Genomic DNA, 15,517 nt, shown 5'->3' with positions numbered 1-15,517 from the left:
ATGATGCCCACTAACCCCTTTCCTGGTGCCCGCCGAGTGCTTTTGGAAAGTGGGCGGGGCAGATAAGGCTTTTCCCCAGCAAGGATTCTGACGGGCCACTGGAGATTTGATTGGCTATGCAGATTTGTAAAAACAGCAGCAGCTGTCACCACAGTGCAAGCATCTGCTCTGTGACTGAAGGAAAGCCGCAGAAGCCATTTTGTGGATTGCTCTGCCTCCTGCAGCAGCCATTTTGTGCCTGCGCCCATCACAGTGACAGAATTCCCAAGGTTCCCACAGGCACCTGCCCTAAGCTGAGTGACGTGTATTTGAACTGGAAAGTGAATCTTGCTTTGGCACAATGAGTTATTAAAGGTAAAGTCCCCTGTGCAAGCACCGGGTCATTCCTGACCCATGGGGTGACGTCACATCCCAGTGTTTACTAGTCAGACAATGGGCAAAAACGCATGGTCGCTTTAGCCTCCTTTATTCCGTTTCAGCCAGGATTCAAACATGTTTCGCCAAATGTGCATTCCATCCTGGCTGAATCCTGGCTGAAACACAGAATAAAGGAGGCTAAAGCAACCATGCATTTCCGCCCTATGTTTTATGGGGTGGTTTGCCATTGCCTTCCCCAGTTGTCTTCCCTTTACCCCCAGCAAGCTGGGTACTCATTTGACTGACCTCGGAAGGATGGAAGGCTGAGTCAACCTTGAGCCGGCTACCTGAAATCAACTTCCATTGGGATCAAACTCAGGTCATGAGCAGAGCTTGGACTGTAGCACTGCAGCTTACCACTCTGCGCCACGGGGCTAAACAAGTTATTAAACCTGGTAAAAATGGAATGAGGTCACTGATTTCCCGCATCCATTTGGTTGACAAGAACTTAGGAACATTTTACATTCGGAAACAATCAATACAGGGCACAGGCTGACCATAAAAACATTTTATTGAGTATTTAAAAGTTTTGGGGGTAGCTTAGGGCTAATTCTAAACCATTAAGAACATAGGGTATGCCTTAACAGCAGCTTCCTTTCAGGGTTTTTTTTTTTTTTTTTTTTTTTTTTGCATTTTAAAACAACCAGTAACAAAATTTGCAATAAGAGCTTAGTGGAAGGGTTTTTTTTTTTTAAAAAGAGATAGCAAATTTGATACTCAAATCTGAGTAGACATTATTGGGGAGAGAAGAAGGAGAATCTCATTTGGGAATGTAGACCAAGTTCTTGGCACTCAATTTAGACAAAAGAGAGAGGGGGGGTCCCCAGTAAACAGATAAGAATCTGAAAGGGGGAAAAAGATAGTGTAGTGCAGGTTTTGCCACTGTGTTGACACACACACACACCCTACGTGCACCCCATCCTGTGCCATTTTGCGTGCAGAAGTGTCACTAGTGTTAAAAGCAAACCTTTAGTCCTTTTTGTTACAAAGTGCAGCGAAGATGGACCCGGATGTCCCAAACAGTCATGAAAAGTGAAAATTAAAACAAAAAGGCCTCTTGGGGCTACTTCCGCCGCCCCGCCCCCCAAACTGGAGATTAAACATGCCGCCTTCCAAAATGCATGATTAACAGCTGCTTCCTTTTCCTGCCTTTGCAACCAACAGTCCTGTTTTTAAAAAAATAATAAATATGTGTATATTTCATGCTGCAAAAAAGGGGGTGGGGAAATTAATAAAAAGTCACAGAGCTATATATGCTTATCCCCGCCTATCAACAAGACACTAGGTATATCCTCCACGGATTCCCCATTTCCCTTCCCCTGACTTCCAAAATCACAGGCACAACCTACCAGAGTTGGGTCTTACAGAAGCCCTTGTTTCGAGAGGAACGGGAGCTGCACAAGAAAGAGGCTTGTGGCCCTCTCCCGTTCACTGGGGGGGGGGCTTGTGCAAGAAACATCCCTTGGTGGATTGTGCCCCCAAAAGAGGGTCAGATCCCAACCAACGCTGTGCAGCTGCAGTATAAATGGATTCTGCTCTGGTCCAGTTCCCAGCATGCAGCGAGGAGTGGCCAGCTTGTCGTCAAGGCCTCTGGGTCTTCAGGACCTGGTCCCTGCTTGTTCTTTTTGGTCCATCTCTTAAAAGCCTCCTCCGCTTCTCTGTACAGGTCTCTCGTCTGGCCCCACACTGGTCGATAGAGTCGTGCAGTTCACTTCCGGAGCTTCCCAAGTTCACTGAAGCTTCGTGCCCAGCTTACGCTGTCGGGTCCTGCAAGGCCAGGGATGGGGTGGGGAGGAGAAGACAAGACTTCTTAAATATTTTCGGGTATTTTTATTGCCCTGCCCCTCTGTCATGCCATAGCTTGGGGCTCAAGTTGGATGACGATAGGTTTGACTCTGCTTAGCCTAGGACAATAGGGTTGCCAGCTCTGGGTTGGGAAACACCTGGAGATTTTGGGGATGGAGACTGAGGAGGGCGGGGTTTGGAGAGGGGACGGACTTCAATGCCACAGAGTCCAACTGCCAAAGCAGCCCTTTTCTCCAGGTGAACTAATCTCTGTCGCCTGGAGACCACCTGGAGGTTGGCAACCCTATAGCATAACCTTGTAGGGAAGGGGAGAGAAAGAGAAAGAGCACAACAGGAGGAGGGATGCCTCCAGGTCCGTTCTGGGCCTGGCTTACGATACTGGTATTCAACCCCTTCCCAAATCTTCCCTGTTTGGGGAGGCACACTTAAATAGAATTGCCACTTTGGTTGAAAGACAACAGCTGCAGTTCTACAGCCCCAGAGGAAGTGTAGGTCCTTTATCTGTGGTTTGACTTGGTGTGAAGATGGAAGACTGCTACGTCCGCCCCGCCCCCTCCCCAGGCTTTCTATTGTGTGATGCATGTAGAGCAGAAGCAGAAACTTAAGACTTCCAGCCTCTTCTTCCAGCAGTGAACCAGAAGAAAAACAGACTGTGCACTTCCTGATTACCAACTCTGCTCCCACCCCAAATACCTGGCCGCAGAGATGCCATTTTTGACGGCATCTTTGCAACAGGCAAAACACACAGCCTCTCCTACAGTAGCTGGACACGGCAGAGAAGGAGAGAACCTCTGCAGCACAACCGCGTCTGAGAGGCACGACGACTCTACAGACTCAGGCCATGGGACCCCAGTGCGTACGGTGGAGGGGAGGGGCTGGCGCATGACTGGTGCACCGGGCGCTTTTTCTGTTTGTAGAAGAACTCTCACCTTGCTTCTGTTCTGGTGACTGTGTATTCAAACCATAGGATGTTTGGGATGAGACTGGTATCTCGGATTAAGAAGAACTCTGATATTGGCCTGGAAAAGCCAAGGAAAGGAGGTGGGAGGGAGAAAAAGACAGAAAAGGCAAAGTTATGTGGATGTTTACAAGAACCTAGAATCAATTACTATGCATTGATCCATTTTTTAAACCCATCTCAGCAATGTATAAATATCATCATCGGTAACCCAGAATCCAAGGTGTGGGAATTGATATAACACCAAGGCATGAAAAATACAACCTAAATAAAACACAGAGTCTGGCAAACATTCGTTATGCTCAAAGAGCTAAAGGAAGGCTGGTCCAACTACTTGCTTTATCTGAGCTTTGACTCTCAAAAGCTCATATCATACCCCAAAAATTTTGTTGGCCCTTAAGGTCCTAGTGCACTCAAATCCAGTTGTTTTAGCCAGGGACCTCTGCTCAAGGAAGCTGCCCCATTCAGAATCACACCACTGGTCCATGTGGTACAGTGCTGCATGTTCTGACTGGGAGCGGCTCTCCAGGGCCTTTGGTAGAGGAAAACCTTCCCCCAGAGCCTGCTACTTGAGATCCTTTTAACTGGAGATTCTGGGGCCTGAACCTGGCACCTTACACATACAATGCAGATCTGCTACCACTGAGTTGCGGTCCATGCCTGCCATCTAGCATGCCAGACCATGGGATTCACTTAAGAAAATCAGTATAAAAGTTTTTTGAATGACTATTGTCTACACTGATCGGTGGCTATTTCCAGGGACTCCAGATACCTAAACTTGCTACTCAAATTTTTTTTTGAGAGAGAGAGAGATGCCAGGGACTGACTCAGTGTTTCGCCAAATACAGGGGTCTCCTTTTATTGGGGGAAATTAGTTTTGCGAGAGGTTGGCATGGGGATCTTTAAACCTATTTTTACGCAGATGAACGCATCAGTGGAAAAAGTTCTCAATAAAGCAGCTTTTATAAATTTTAAGGGTTTTATTAAAAATAATCAAATTTGTATACACACTCACAGGAAAACACACAAACCCCGATACATACAGAACTAGGAAAATAAAGGTTTGAAGGGGTGGGCACAAGGATTAGAGGTTCCCAGGGGAAAAGTATGTTTACTGATCCTTGGAGCAAGGTCCAGAAAGAGGCAGCTGCATGGAAATGAGTAACGACCAGCGTTTCTCATAAGGAAAGCAACCAGCGTTCCTCGTAAGGAAAGCAAAGGAAAACTGTACACGCAAGTACAGGGCTCAGCCCTGCTCTACATTCAGCGTTGTGATTCTCCATGTGCCATGCCTCTCCAGCCCCGACATGCTATTTTTCCATGTGCACAGATTTTATTTTTCTTACGGAGGAGCATTCACACCTGCAGCCCACAGGCACCCCTGGCAGCACGGTCCCAAGGAAAGCTTTGCCCCTCAATTTTGCTGAATGTGTAGGTTAGCCCGAAAAAGGGAAATCCAAAGGGAGAGAAGGAGGACTCACCACGCAGCTATCCGTGGGAACAACGGCGTTAAGATCTCCTGTGTGAAGACAAACCACACTACGGCCATGATGCTTCCCACAACCCCTCCATACGCAACTTGGCTCCAGGTGTGGTACATCAGGTAGACCCTGTGTTGCCGGGATGGGAGAAGAGGGATCAAGAAGAGATTGCGTCACAGCTCCTCCCTCAATGAAAGCCAGCCTGCCAGTTTCCTAAGAGCACCACAAGATGGCCACCCCAATGGCTATCTCCGCTTCAAGGGCCCATTCTTTGTCTGTTGGAGTGTATTTGGAATGATTCCCAAGTGGGAAAAATGAACACAGAACACGAAAACGGTCCCTATACCTTCTATGGGAAGATCCTTTAAGTGATGATATAGGAACTGAACCTGTAGCCTTCCACATGCCAGCCACAAGCTCTTCCACCGAGTCCTGGCCCCTCCCCTCTTTTAGTGGCCAACATTTAAGGGGGGGGTTTCTGGAAAAAGTAGGGGTGTTTATTTGATTTAATAGGTCTCAACCCCACCTTTCCAAACTGTCTCCAAGATGTTAGCATTCAGCAATCCCACTGTAGCAGCACAGTTTATGGGAACATCAGAAGCAGAGGGTCAGCTTCCCTTTAGGTAAACGCCTGCCCATGATTACCGATTGACTCATTTAGGTACCCCACCAAGCTTCCGAACACAAAAACTGCCTCTGGGCTATAGAAAATCTCCTGGCCAACAGCACCCAAAGTCTTCCCAACAAAATTGCTACGGTTGCTCACCATGACTCCTGGATTACAGACGGGGAGACTGTAGAGCAGGGGTGTCAAACGCATTTGTTACGAGGGCTGGATATGACATAACTGTTACTCGGTTGGGCCAGTCATGCCTCGCCTGCCCAGATTGGGATGGGCAGGGGGGAAAGGCTGCCTCAGCTGGCGAGTTCACAGTGAGCTTGCCAGCCCAGATCGAGAGTGGGGATTGGTTGCCTCGGCTGGCTCGGGGGCAGGATAAGAGCTCTCAAAGGGCCAGATCCAGCCCGTGGGCCATATGTTTGACACCCCTGGTTTAGAGGCTTAGAAAATGATACAAGGTATAGAGAAGGGGGGGGAGATTTTTTTTTCTTCTATCCTGTAACAACAGATGTTGGGGGGTCACCCAATAAAAACTGCTGGTAGGACATTTTAGACAGAATTTATCACCATAAGATGTGTTGGTAGCCATTGGCTTAGATAGGTTTGAAAGGCAATTACGCAAATTCAATGAAGGATAGATTTAATCATGTGTTTATATATTTAGACCCTGCTTTTCTCCTGAACAGGCACACCACAGCTGCTTACATCATTCTCCTCTCTCCCATTTGTTCCTCACAACAACCTTGTAAGTTAGATTAGTCTATGAGAATGACTGTCCCAAGGTCACCCAGTAAGCTTCCGTTGTAGAGCAAGGAGTCAAACGTGGGTCTTCCAGATCCTAGTCTGGCTCTCTAACCATTACATCCAGCTGATTATCAACGGCTATTGGCCTGATGGCTAAATGGAACTTCCAAGTTCAGAGGCAGTGAACCTCTGAGTGCCAGCTGCTGGGCAGAACAGTAGGAGAGGGCCCGTGTTTTCCTGCCTGGCTTGTGAGCCATCTGGGGGTATGCAGTTGGCTACTTTTTATTAGTTATTTATTAGAACATTTATATCTCTCCCCCCCTTCTCTATACCTTGCATCATTTTCTAAGCCTCTAAACCAGGGGTGTCAAACATATGGCCCGCGGGCTGGATCTGGCCTTTTGAGAGCTCTTATCCTGCCCCTGAGCCAGCCGAGGCAACCAACCCCCACTCTCGATCTGGGCTGGCAAGCTCACTGAACTCGCCAGCCGAGGGTTACAATAATAGTTAAAATATTTCTAGTTAACACCAGAAATAAAATAGCAAACCCCAAATCTCTCCCCCCACTTCCCCTTCTCAAAAGATGTCCACCATTCAAAAGCCCTAGCAATCAAGCAGGTCTTGCAGCGGCTCCTGAAGATCTCCAAGGAGGGGCCCCTTCTCACCTCTTCAGGGAGCCCACTCTACAGAGCAGGGGCCACGATGAAGAAGGCCTGGGCTCTGGTCGATGCCAGATGGGTGGAATAGCGAACACATGGCTGCCTGATGACTGTAGCTGGCACACAGGGCCATACGGAAGGAGATGGCCCTTCAAATACGTAGGTCCCAGGTCATTATGGGCCTTAAAGATCATAACCAGCACCCTGAATCGAACTTGGAAACAGACTGGCAGCCAATGAAGCTGTTTCAAGAAGGGCAATATATGTTCCTGGCAGCTAGGCCGACAATTCTGGAGCTGCCACATTCTGAACCGGTTGTAGTTTCCGGGTTGTCTTCCTATTGCCGGAAACAAGATGCTGGACTAGACAAACCATTGGCCTGATCCAGCAGGGATGCTCTTTTACAAAATTAAAGAAAATCATGCTCTGTCCACAACTCTTCACCACGAAGGCATAAAGCGGAACCTCCATTTTCAGAGGCAGTTAAGAGCACCAACCTTCCCACCCTGCTTGTAGGTTTCCCATCAGATTGCATACTACTGAATGCAGGCCTCTGGACTGATCCAGCAGGGCTCTTCTGCTGAAGAGGACTGCTTTCACCCTTCCTGTCTTAGGTATCTTTATACAGCTTGGGTATGGCCAGAGGCGTGAACCAAAGCCCTTTGGTTCTTAGCCCCATGGCTCACAGCCTGTGACTTCAATCAAGCCACCCAATGAATCCAGCACTGTTCTGAAGTATACTTGTTTTGGTTTTTCATTTGTCTGATGTACCCTGGTTTATTTATGTGTTTTTCTGTAAGCTGCTTTGCATCCTTTTCAAAAAATGCAGGATATAAACACTTAAATATATAATTAAATAGAAGAGGGGCTAAGCATGACTTGCAGCATTTCTGTAGCAGGGGTGGAACCTGAACGCAGGCCTTGGACATATGACACATGAAGCTGTCTTATACTGAATCAGACCATCGGTCCATCAAAGTCAGTATTGCCTACTCAGACAGGCAGCGGCTCTCCAGGGTCTCAGGCAGAGGTCTTTCACATCACCTACTTGCCTAGTTCCTTTAACTGGAGATGCCGGGGACCTTCTGCATGCAAAAAAGATTCTCTACCACTGAGCCACAGCCCCTCCCCCTTAGGCCTTTCAGAACCTAAGACAAATTCTCTATCCACACGGCCCCTGCTGGCCCCAGAATTTTGGTCAATTCAGACCCGACCCCAATGTGCTCATGCCAACTGTAATCCGTATCCCGAAGGCACTAATGATAAACAGAGACTCCGCACCTGCTGTATGAGACTAGGAAGGCCACTGTTAGGAGGAAGAGGGACAGGATGTGTCTCCACAACAGGTCTAGGAATCTGGCGTTGTTTGTTTGGTGCATTCTGGGAAACAAAGAGATTGAAATGGAACGGCAGAATTGACCCAGCAAGCAAGAAAATCAGCATCCAATTCCATCTAATTTAAGATTACCCCCCAGCCTGCTACTAACTTCCAACTCCCACCCATGGGGCCAGAGGGAGGGCAGGCAACAGCCAGCTTCCTTTCTGCCATGCGGGGCCATAGCTCATCTGAGAGCTCTCTGTCCCCCAGAGCATTTTGCATCGAATTCTGTATCATCCAAATTAGATCTTTGACTCCTGGGAGCAGTTTTGGGAAACCAATTTATTTTTTTTGTTGAGAAGCAAGATTAAAAACAATTACCCCAGTATCTAGATATTATGCAAAACAGACATGAATGTCTAGTTTTATGGCTTGTGCAATACCTTTTTAAGGTGTACACTCAAAAAATACCTAAAGCATATATCTCACAACTTCCAGAGCAACAAGGTAGTGAAAGCACGATGCACACATTTACTTATCTAGGACGTTTCCCCCCACACCTTTTAAAAGTTTTTTCTCTTCGTTTATGAGGACTAGAAACTTGGCTTTCAACAACATCAGTGTTTCTCAGCTTGATGGCTGCCACGCCAGCAATCAGATTCAACTCGAGACTTTCTTCCCTCAATCAGTTCACTTAGAAGAAGGAGAAGAGTTGGTTTTTATATGCTGACTTTCTCTACTACTTAAGGGAGAATCAAATTGGTTTGCCCTTCCCCACAACAGATACCCTGTTAGGTAGGTGGGGCTGAGAGAGCTCTAAGAGAACTGTGACTAGCCCAAGCTGGCTTCATGTGAAGGAGTGGGGAATCAAACCCAGTTCTCCAGATTAGACTCCACTGTTCCAAACCATTGCTTTTAACCACTGCACCACTCTGGCTTACTAAATTTCAGATGTCAAATAAGGACTTAAAAAAAAAATTCTTATTATTATTTTGTTTTTTAAAAAATCTGTCTCCCCCATGCTACTATTATTTATTCTGCTGCCATTTTACCTATTTTACTGTGCTCAGCTTTTATTACAAGATACTGTTTTAAACTGATTTTTATTGGTTTTACTGGATGATTTTTAAGCAGCCTTGGGCTTTTTTTGTTTTATTTTAAAGGAGAGCACGATTGTAAATATTTAAATAAAAGTTCACAGGAGACATGAAGAAGAGACCTGGATTCAAGCTGGAGCACATGGAACCAAAGGATACGCAAAGGGAGTCAATGAAGTCTCACTTCCAAATCCAATCCTCTGACCGTCCACAGAAGCTAAATGTAAACTGAACACAATTGTAGCCCTTTGACTGGCAGAGCAAAGAAAGCAGAAAAACACTCCTCACCAAAGAGCCCAGACTAAAGGACTCTGGGGGAAAAACTGGGGATTGTCTGCACAATGTGTTAAAAGGCTCTGTAACAGAAGGGAATTTTACTGGGGCCTTCCATTCCCACATGACCAAATAGAGGCTGAGGGCTTAAATTCTCCAGGCACTTACAGAAAAAGGGAGAAGTCACAAAAGAGATGAGAAGAGCCATGGGAATAGGGGGGCGTGAGAGGGAGGGGACTGGTTTGGCGCAAAGCAAAATCATACCACCTCGCCACTGTTGTTATTGCCATCCAGCCCTTCCCCTGGTGTATTAGATGGAAACTGCCCACTTTTTATTTTCATATTATTTTTTTGCTTGCTGCCTCAAGGACCAGCAATTTGTTCTCTCTCCGCATCAGCTTTTGTGGCTGCCAACGTGAGACAGAGAGATCAGAAGTCGCAGGGGCTCACAAGGAACCATGGGGAGAATACAGGGGGCAATACGGCTCATGCAATAAAGCAGCACTGCTGAATCTATGGGCTCGGCAAACCGCTTCCTGCTCACCCCTGTCCTGAACCTCAGCAGTCCTGTGTGACAGCAAAATCCCCCAATAGCACTGAATGATGAACCCTGTATTAGATGGAAACTGCCCACTTTTTATTTTCATATTATTTTTTGCTTGCTGCCTCAAGGACCAGCAATTTGTTCTCTCTCCGCATCAGCTTCTGTGGCTGCCAACGTGAGACAGAGAGATCAGAAGTCGCAGGGGCTCACAAGGAACCATGGGGAGAATACAGGGGGCAATACGGCTCATGCAATAAAGCAGCACTGCTGAATCTTTGGGCTCGGCAAACCGCTTCCTGCTCACCCCTGTCCTGAACCTCAGCAGTCCTGTGTGACAGCAAAATCCCCCAATAGCACTGAATGATGAACCCTGTATTAGATGGAAACTGCCCACTTTTTATTTTCATATTATTTTTTGCTTGCTGCCTCAAGGACCAGCAATTTGTTCTCTCTCCGCATCAGCTTTTGTGGCTGCCAACGTGAGACAGAGAGATCAGAAGTCGCAGGGGCTCACAAGAAACCATGGGGAGAATACAGGGGGCAATACGGCTCATGCAATAAAGCAGAACTGCTGAATCTATGGGCTCGGCAAACCGCTTCCTGCTCACCCCTGTCCTGAACCTCAGCAGTCCTGTGTGACAGCAAAATCCCCCAATAGCACTGAATGATGAACCCTGTATTAGATGGAAACTGCCCACTTTTTATTTTCATATTATTTTTTGCTTGCTGCCTCAAGGACCAGCAATTTGTTCTCTCTCCGCATCAGCTTCTGTGGCTGCCAACGTGAGACAGAGAGATCAGAAGTCGCAGGGGCTCACAAGGAACCATGGGGAGAATACAGGGGGCAATACGGCTCATGCAATAAAGCAGAACTGCTGAATCTATGGGCTCGGCAAACCGCTTCCTGCTCACCCCTGTCCTGAACCTCAGCAGTCCTGTGTGACAGCAAAATCCCCCAATAGCACTGAATGATGAACCCTGTATTAGATGGAAACTGCCCACTTTTTATTTTCATATTATTTTTTGCTTGCTGCCTCAAGGACCAGCAATTTGTTCTCTCTCCGCATCAGCTTCTGTGGCTGCCAACGTGAGACAGAGAGATCAGAAGTCGCAGGGGCTCACAAGGAACCATGGGGAGAATACAGGGGGCAATACGGCTCATGCAATAAAGCAGCACTGCTGAATCTTTGGGCTCGGCAAACCGCTTCCTGCTCACCCCTGTCCTGAACCTCAGCAGTCCTGTGTGACAGCAAAATCCCCCAATAGCACTGAATGATGAACGCTGTATTAGATGGAAACTGCCCACTTTTTATTTTGTCAGGGGGTTTTCTACTCTCCCTTTCTGTATGGCACTGAAAGGAAAGGGGAGGAGGAGTTCGGACTGAGAAATGCATGAATCCCCTAGCCCTAATTCTGCTTCCCCCCCCCACCCTTATAAGAAGCTAAGCTATTCAGGGCTTTACTGTCTACTTAAGAGTTCTGGAAGGCAGGACAGGGGATCAGGGGAAGTGCTTTTCTTTCAATCCTAATTAATCCTCCAGCCAGGACTCTTTTAGCTTCAAAGTGGTCCCTTAAAAAGCTTACTGTATCCTGGATTGGTCACATTGGTGGGGAGGATGGGAGCCAACCTTAGTCTCCCCACCAGGATATTATAAACTGCAAGGGGCTCCATTATGTTTGCTTCCACCCAGTCCCCTCTCCCGCTTTAAATAATGCTCAACTACCCTCAACATTTGCTGATTTCTGGACGGGGGGGACGGACCAATGAGCATGCTCCCTGGGACATTGCCCAAGGTTCCCTCTCTGTCTCCAGTTATATTTTCTGGATGCCTAAGGAGTCCCTCAGGGATGCAGAAACATCTGTGGGGGGGGGGCATTCCATTGCCTTATTGACAATCAAGGGACCATCAAGTTTACTGTTAGGAGGAGTGATGCTTCACTGACCCACAGCCAACATCCTTCAGTCCTACATGTTCATGATCAAGGCAGTTCTCTTGTGAGCATTCACGACTAAATATGCACTACCGCAAAACAGTGAAGGCCATGGGTGTGAGGGAGGAGGAGATGAGGCAAATTCATGGAGGACTACTGATGGTTATTAGCCACGATAATTGAATGGAACATGTGTGTTCAGAGACAGTATACCTCTGAATACCAGCTGCTGAGGGGGCCAAACTTGGGGGGGGGGGGAGAAGGGAAGTCTACTGTCTTCATGCCCTGCTTGTGATCCTTCTGGAAGCATCTGGCCAGTATGTAAAGTGCCGTCAAGTCACAGCTTTCTAGCGACCCCATAGGGTTTTCAAAGCAAGAGACCTTCAGAGGTGGCTTGCCTCTGTGTGGTGACCCTGCGTAGTGACCTGGGTTTCCTTGGCGGTTTCCCACCCAAATACTAACCAGGGCTGACCCTGCTTAGCTGCCGCAATCTGGTGAGATCAGGCTATCCAGGTCAGGGCATCTGGTGAGACACTGCAAGAAACAGCTGGACTACATAGCCCTTTGGTCTGATTCTCTCCCTTTTATTTGGCACCAGAAGGGTTCAAAACCCAAATTATCTTTGCAACAACACCCCTGGTCCAAACAGGAAATAGAAACAGCTACACTAGCCCACACTACAAAAGGATCCAACCCACCACAATCAAGGGCAGGAAAAACACACTGCCCAGGTCTTGCCTTCAAGAACGCGGCTGAATGCAAAAGTAAGATGCATGCATAAAGAGGAGCTATCCTCTTCAAAATCACACAGCCTTTCATAGCGAAAACCCAGAGCACAGCACCGGTGGATATCCTAAGAAAAAAAAGGATTTACCTTAAATAGAGGAAGAGAAACGAGTACATGGAGAAAAACCACATGAACTGGGAGTGGCTAGAAGGCATTGCGTACTTCGAATGCACTGATGCGTGGATTTCTAAGGAGGAGGAGAAGGAACACATCTGTTATTGATTAAAATATTCATACCCCTGGTTTCCAAAAACATTAAAAGCCAGCGTCAAAGATACAGAACCAATGAGGCAATCAAACTAGCATGAATACACTAAAACAAGAAGACAGCAAAACAGGGTTGCAATTGCAAACTAATTGAAGCAACGCAAGCAATGAATTAAACCAGGGGTCCCCATGTGGTGCCCTTGGGTGCCGTGGCACCCACTGACACCTCTCCTGCCACCCTGTTTTCAGAAAGTGGGCAAGGCTAGGTGGGGCTTTTGCCCAGGAAAGGCTCTGATTGGCTGTGCAGATTTTTTTTTGAAGTTGCTTTGGCAGCAGCTGACACCACAGCAGAAGGATCTTGCTGTGTGATTGAAGGTAAGCTGCAGCAGCCATTTTGTGGGTGGCTTCGCCTCCCACAGCAGCCATTTCAAGGCTGTGCCCACCACACTGTGTCAGAATTCAAAAGGTGTCCCTAGGCTCAAAAAAGATTGGGAACCTGAATTAAACACTGAACCAAAAGCAGAGGTGAAGAAAATGTTCTTGGATGGCATTTGAATGCCAACAAGGACGGTTGGCAGATGGGACTGCTGGAAGGAGGGATTTCCCAGAGTCCTGGTGCCCTGCGGCCCCGTCTCTAGTCGCTACCGACTTGGCTTTCAGGGGCAGGGAAAAGGGCTCTGACAGGGATCTGATTCAAGGGGGCACAGGGGACAACCTGATCTCAGGCTGTTTGGGGCTTTCCAGGCTAAAATCAACACTGGAAATAGCAACTGGGAATTGAGCAGAAGCCAATGAAGACCTTGCAAAATTGATCTAATGTGATTATGTTGTGTGAGAAGTGATATGATAGCCATCTTCAAGTCCATATAGAGGATGGTGCCAAGTTGTCTTCTGTTGTCCCAGAAGGTTGGACCAGAACCAACGGGTTGAAATTAAATCAAAAGAGTTTCTGTCTAGACATTAGGACAAACTTTCTAATAGTTAAGAGCGGTTCCTCAGTGGAACAGGCTTCCTCGGGAGGTGGTGAGCGCTCCTTCCCCGGAAATTTTTAAGCAGAGGCTAAATGGCCATCTGCCAGCAATGCTGATTCTATGACCTTAGGAAGATCATGACAAGGAGGGCATCTTGGCCATCTGGGCAAGGAGTAAAAGTCACTGGGGGTGGAGGGGGGAGGTAGTTGTGAATTTCCTGCATTGTGCAGGGGTTTGGACTATATGATCCTAGTAGTCCCTTCCAACTCTATGATTTCTATGATTCTATCTCCATCAGAGTCTATGCTGCAGCATTCTGAACCAGCTGCGGCTTCCAAGTGAATGTGAAAGGCAGCCTCATGCAAAAGGCAATACAGGCAGGACAATCTAGCAGCCGCAAATATGTCCAGAAGAATCACATGGTCCAACTTAGCCACCTCCTGTGGGTTCCCTAGCCGTGGCATCTTTGGGTTAAAAGGCGGCAGAGGATGCCAGCTCCTTCTGGCTATGGAAGCTCTGTCACCTGAAGGCAAACGGCCTCTTCTTCCCACCAAAACTGTGATGATTCTCTAAGCATCAGTGCTACCTGAGCAATGACATTACAAGGCCTCTTTACTGTCCTGCAAACTTGGGAAAGTTTCTCTTGTTCAAATCAATCCATGCTGGCAAGGACGCCCCCACCCCCCGCCACTCCTGCACCCTTCCCTGCCAGTAATACTCTACCTGCACAAGGCCGTGGCTCCCGAATAATATTCTTTATTAGCCAATTCACACCTTCGTTGAGGAACAGCCCCCCCAAGAAGGAGATCTGCAAAAGGGATGAGGGACAGTTAAAGCAGGAGCACTAGTTATGAGAAATGTATTTAACGTGCACAGACAGCTCCAAATCAGCACAACGCAAAAGAATATGCTGATATCGAATCAAAATTCATGGAAAGGTCCCATTCTTTGCCCGAGCACTAGAGCACCCCCCCCAAAAAAAACCAGATAGGCATGACAACACTTCCAAAATAGACTCAGGCTTGGACTTGGGTGAGACTGCGAGGAGAAAAGACTGCACAGGGAAGAACAGCTGAAGAAGAAAAAGAAGAGTTGGTTTTTATACCCCGCTTTTCTCTACCTTTAAGGAGTCTCAAAGCCGCTTACAATCCCCTTCCTTTCCCCTCCCCACAACAGACACCTCGTGAAGTAGGTGAGGCTGAGACAGTTCAGCGAGAACTGTGACTAGCACAAGGTCACCCAGCAGGCTGCTTGTGGAGGGGTGGGGAAACCAATCTGGTTCTCCAGATTAGAGTCCACCACTCAAGTGGAGGAGTGGGGAATCAAACCCAGTTCTCCAGATTAGGATCCACTGCTCTTAACCACTATGCTACACTGGCTGAGCGACAGAGCATGCACTTTGTGTCTTATGAAGTCTCCGGTTTAGCCCCTACCGGCTCCACATTCTGCTCTTGAGAGAACCTCAGAAGCTACCCCCAGTCTGGCTATGGATACTCAGCACAGCTCCCGATCCTTGATCATCTGTTTAAAGCAAAAGTGGAAATGACCCCGGGGCAGGGGAAATTACATATACCGAGGAGTTAGAATTTACTTTCCCTTTAAACTGGCACCAGGGTGCCTCTGAAAAGATATAAAATATTTTTTTCCAGACTGGCAAACAAACAAACATGGGCGGAATTCTTTTCCGCTGCAAACATATCCAAG

At 47.5% G+C, this 15,517-nt stretch overlaps 1 protein-coding gene across 1 annotated transcript in view; it reads right to left on the bottom strand.

The window, feature by feature from the left end:
• Positions 1 to 1,855: 1,855 nt before the first annotated feature.
• Positions 1,856 to 15,517, bottom strand: part of DOLPP1 (dolichyldiphosphatase 1) — a 28,077-nt gene continuing 14,415 nt past the window's right edge. Inside the window, exons 3-8 of the mRNA XM_056860538.1 lie at positions 14,537 to 14,621; positions 12,723 to 12,822; positions 7,966 to 8,064; positions 4,663 to 4,791; positions 3,153 to 3,242; positions 1,856 to 2,184 (exon numbers count right to left, since the gene is read on the bottom strand). Coding sequence (XP_056716516.1) covers positions 2,148 to 2,184; positions 3,153 to 3,242; positions 4,663 to 4,791; positions 7,966 to 8,064; positions 12,723 to 12,822; positions 14,537 to 14,621 — 540 coding nt within the window. The 3' untranslated portion in view covers positions 1,856 to 2,147. The remainder of the gene's footprint in view (positions 2,185 to 3,152; positions 3,243 to 4,662; positions 4,792 to 7,965; positions 8,065 to 12,722; positions 12,823 to 14,536; positions 14,622 to 15,517) is intronic.

The sequence above is a fragment of the Euleptes europaea genome, chromosome 14 (assembly GCF_029931775.1).
Source record: "Euleptes europaea isolate rEulEur1 chromosome 14, rEulEur1.hap1, whole genome shotgun sequence".
Classification (NCBI taxonomy): Eukaryota; Metazoa; Chordata; class Lepidosauria; order Squamata; family Sphaerodactylidae; genus Euleptes; species Euleptes europaea.
Note: the sequence above shows the minus strand (reverse complement) of the source record. Positions and strands in the feature narration are given on the sequence as shown.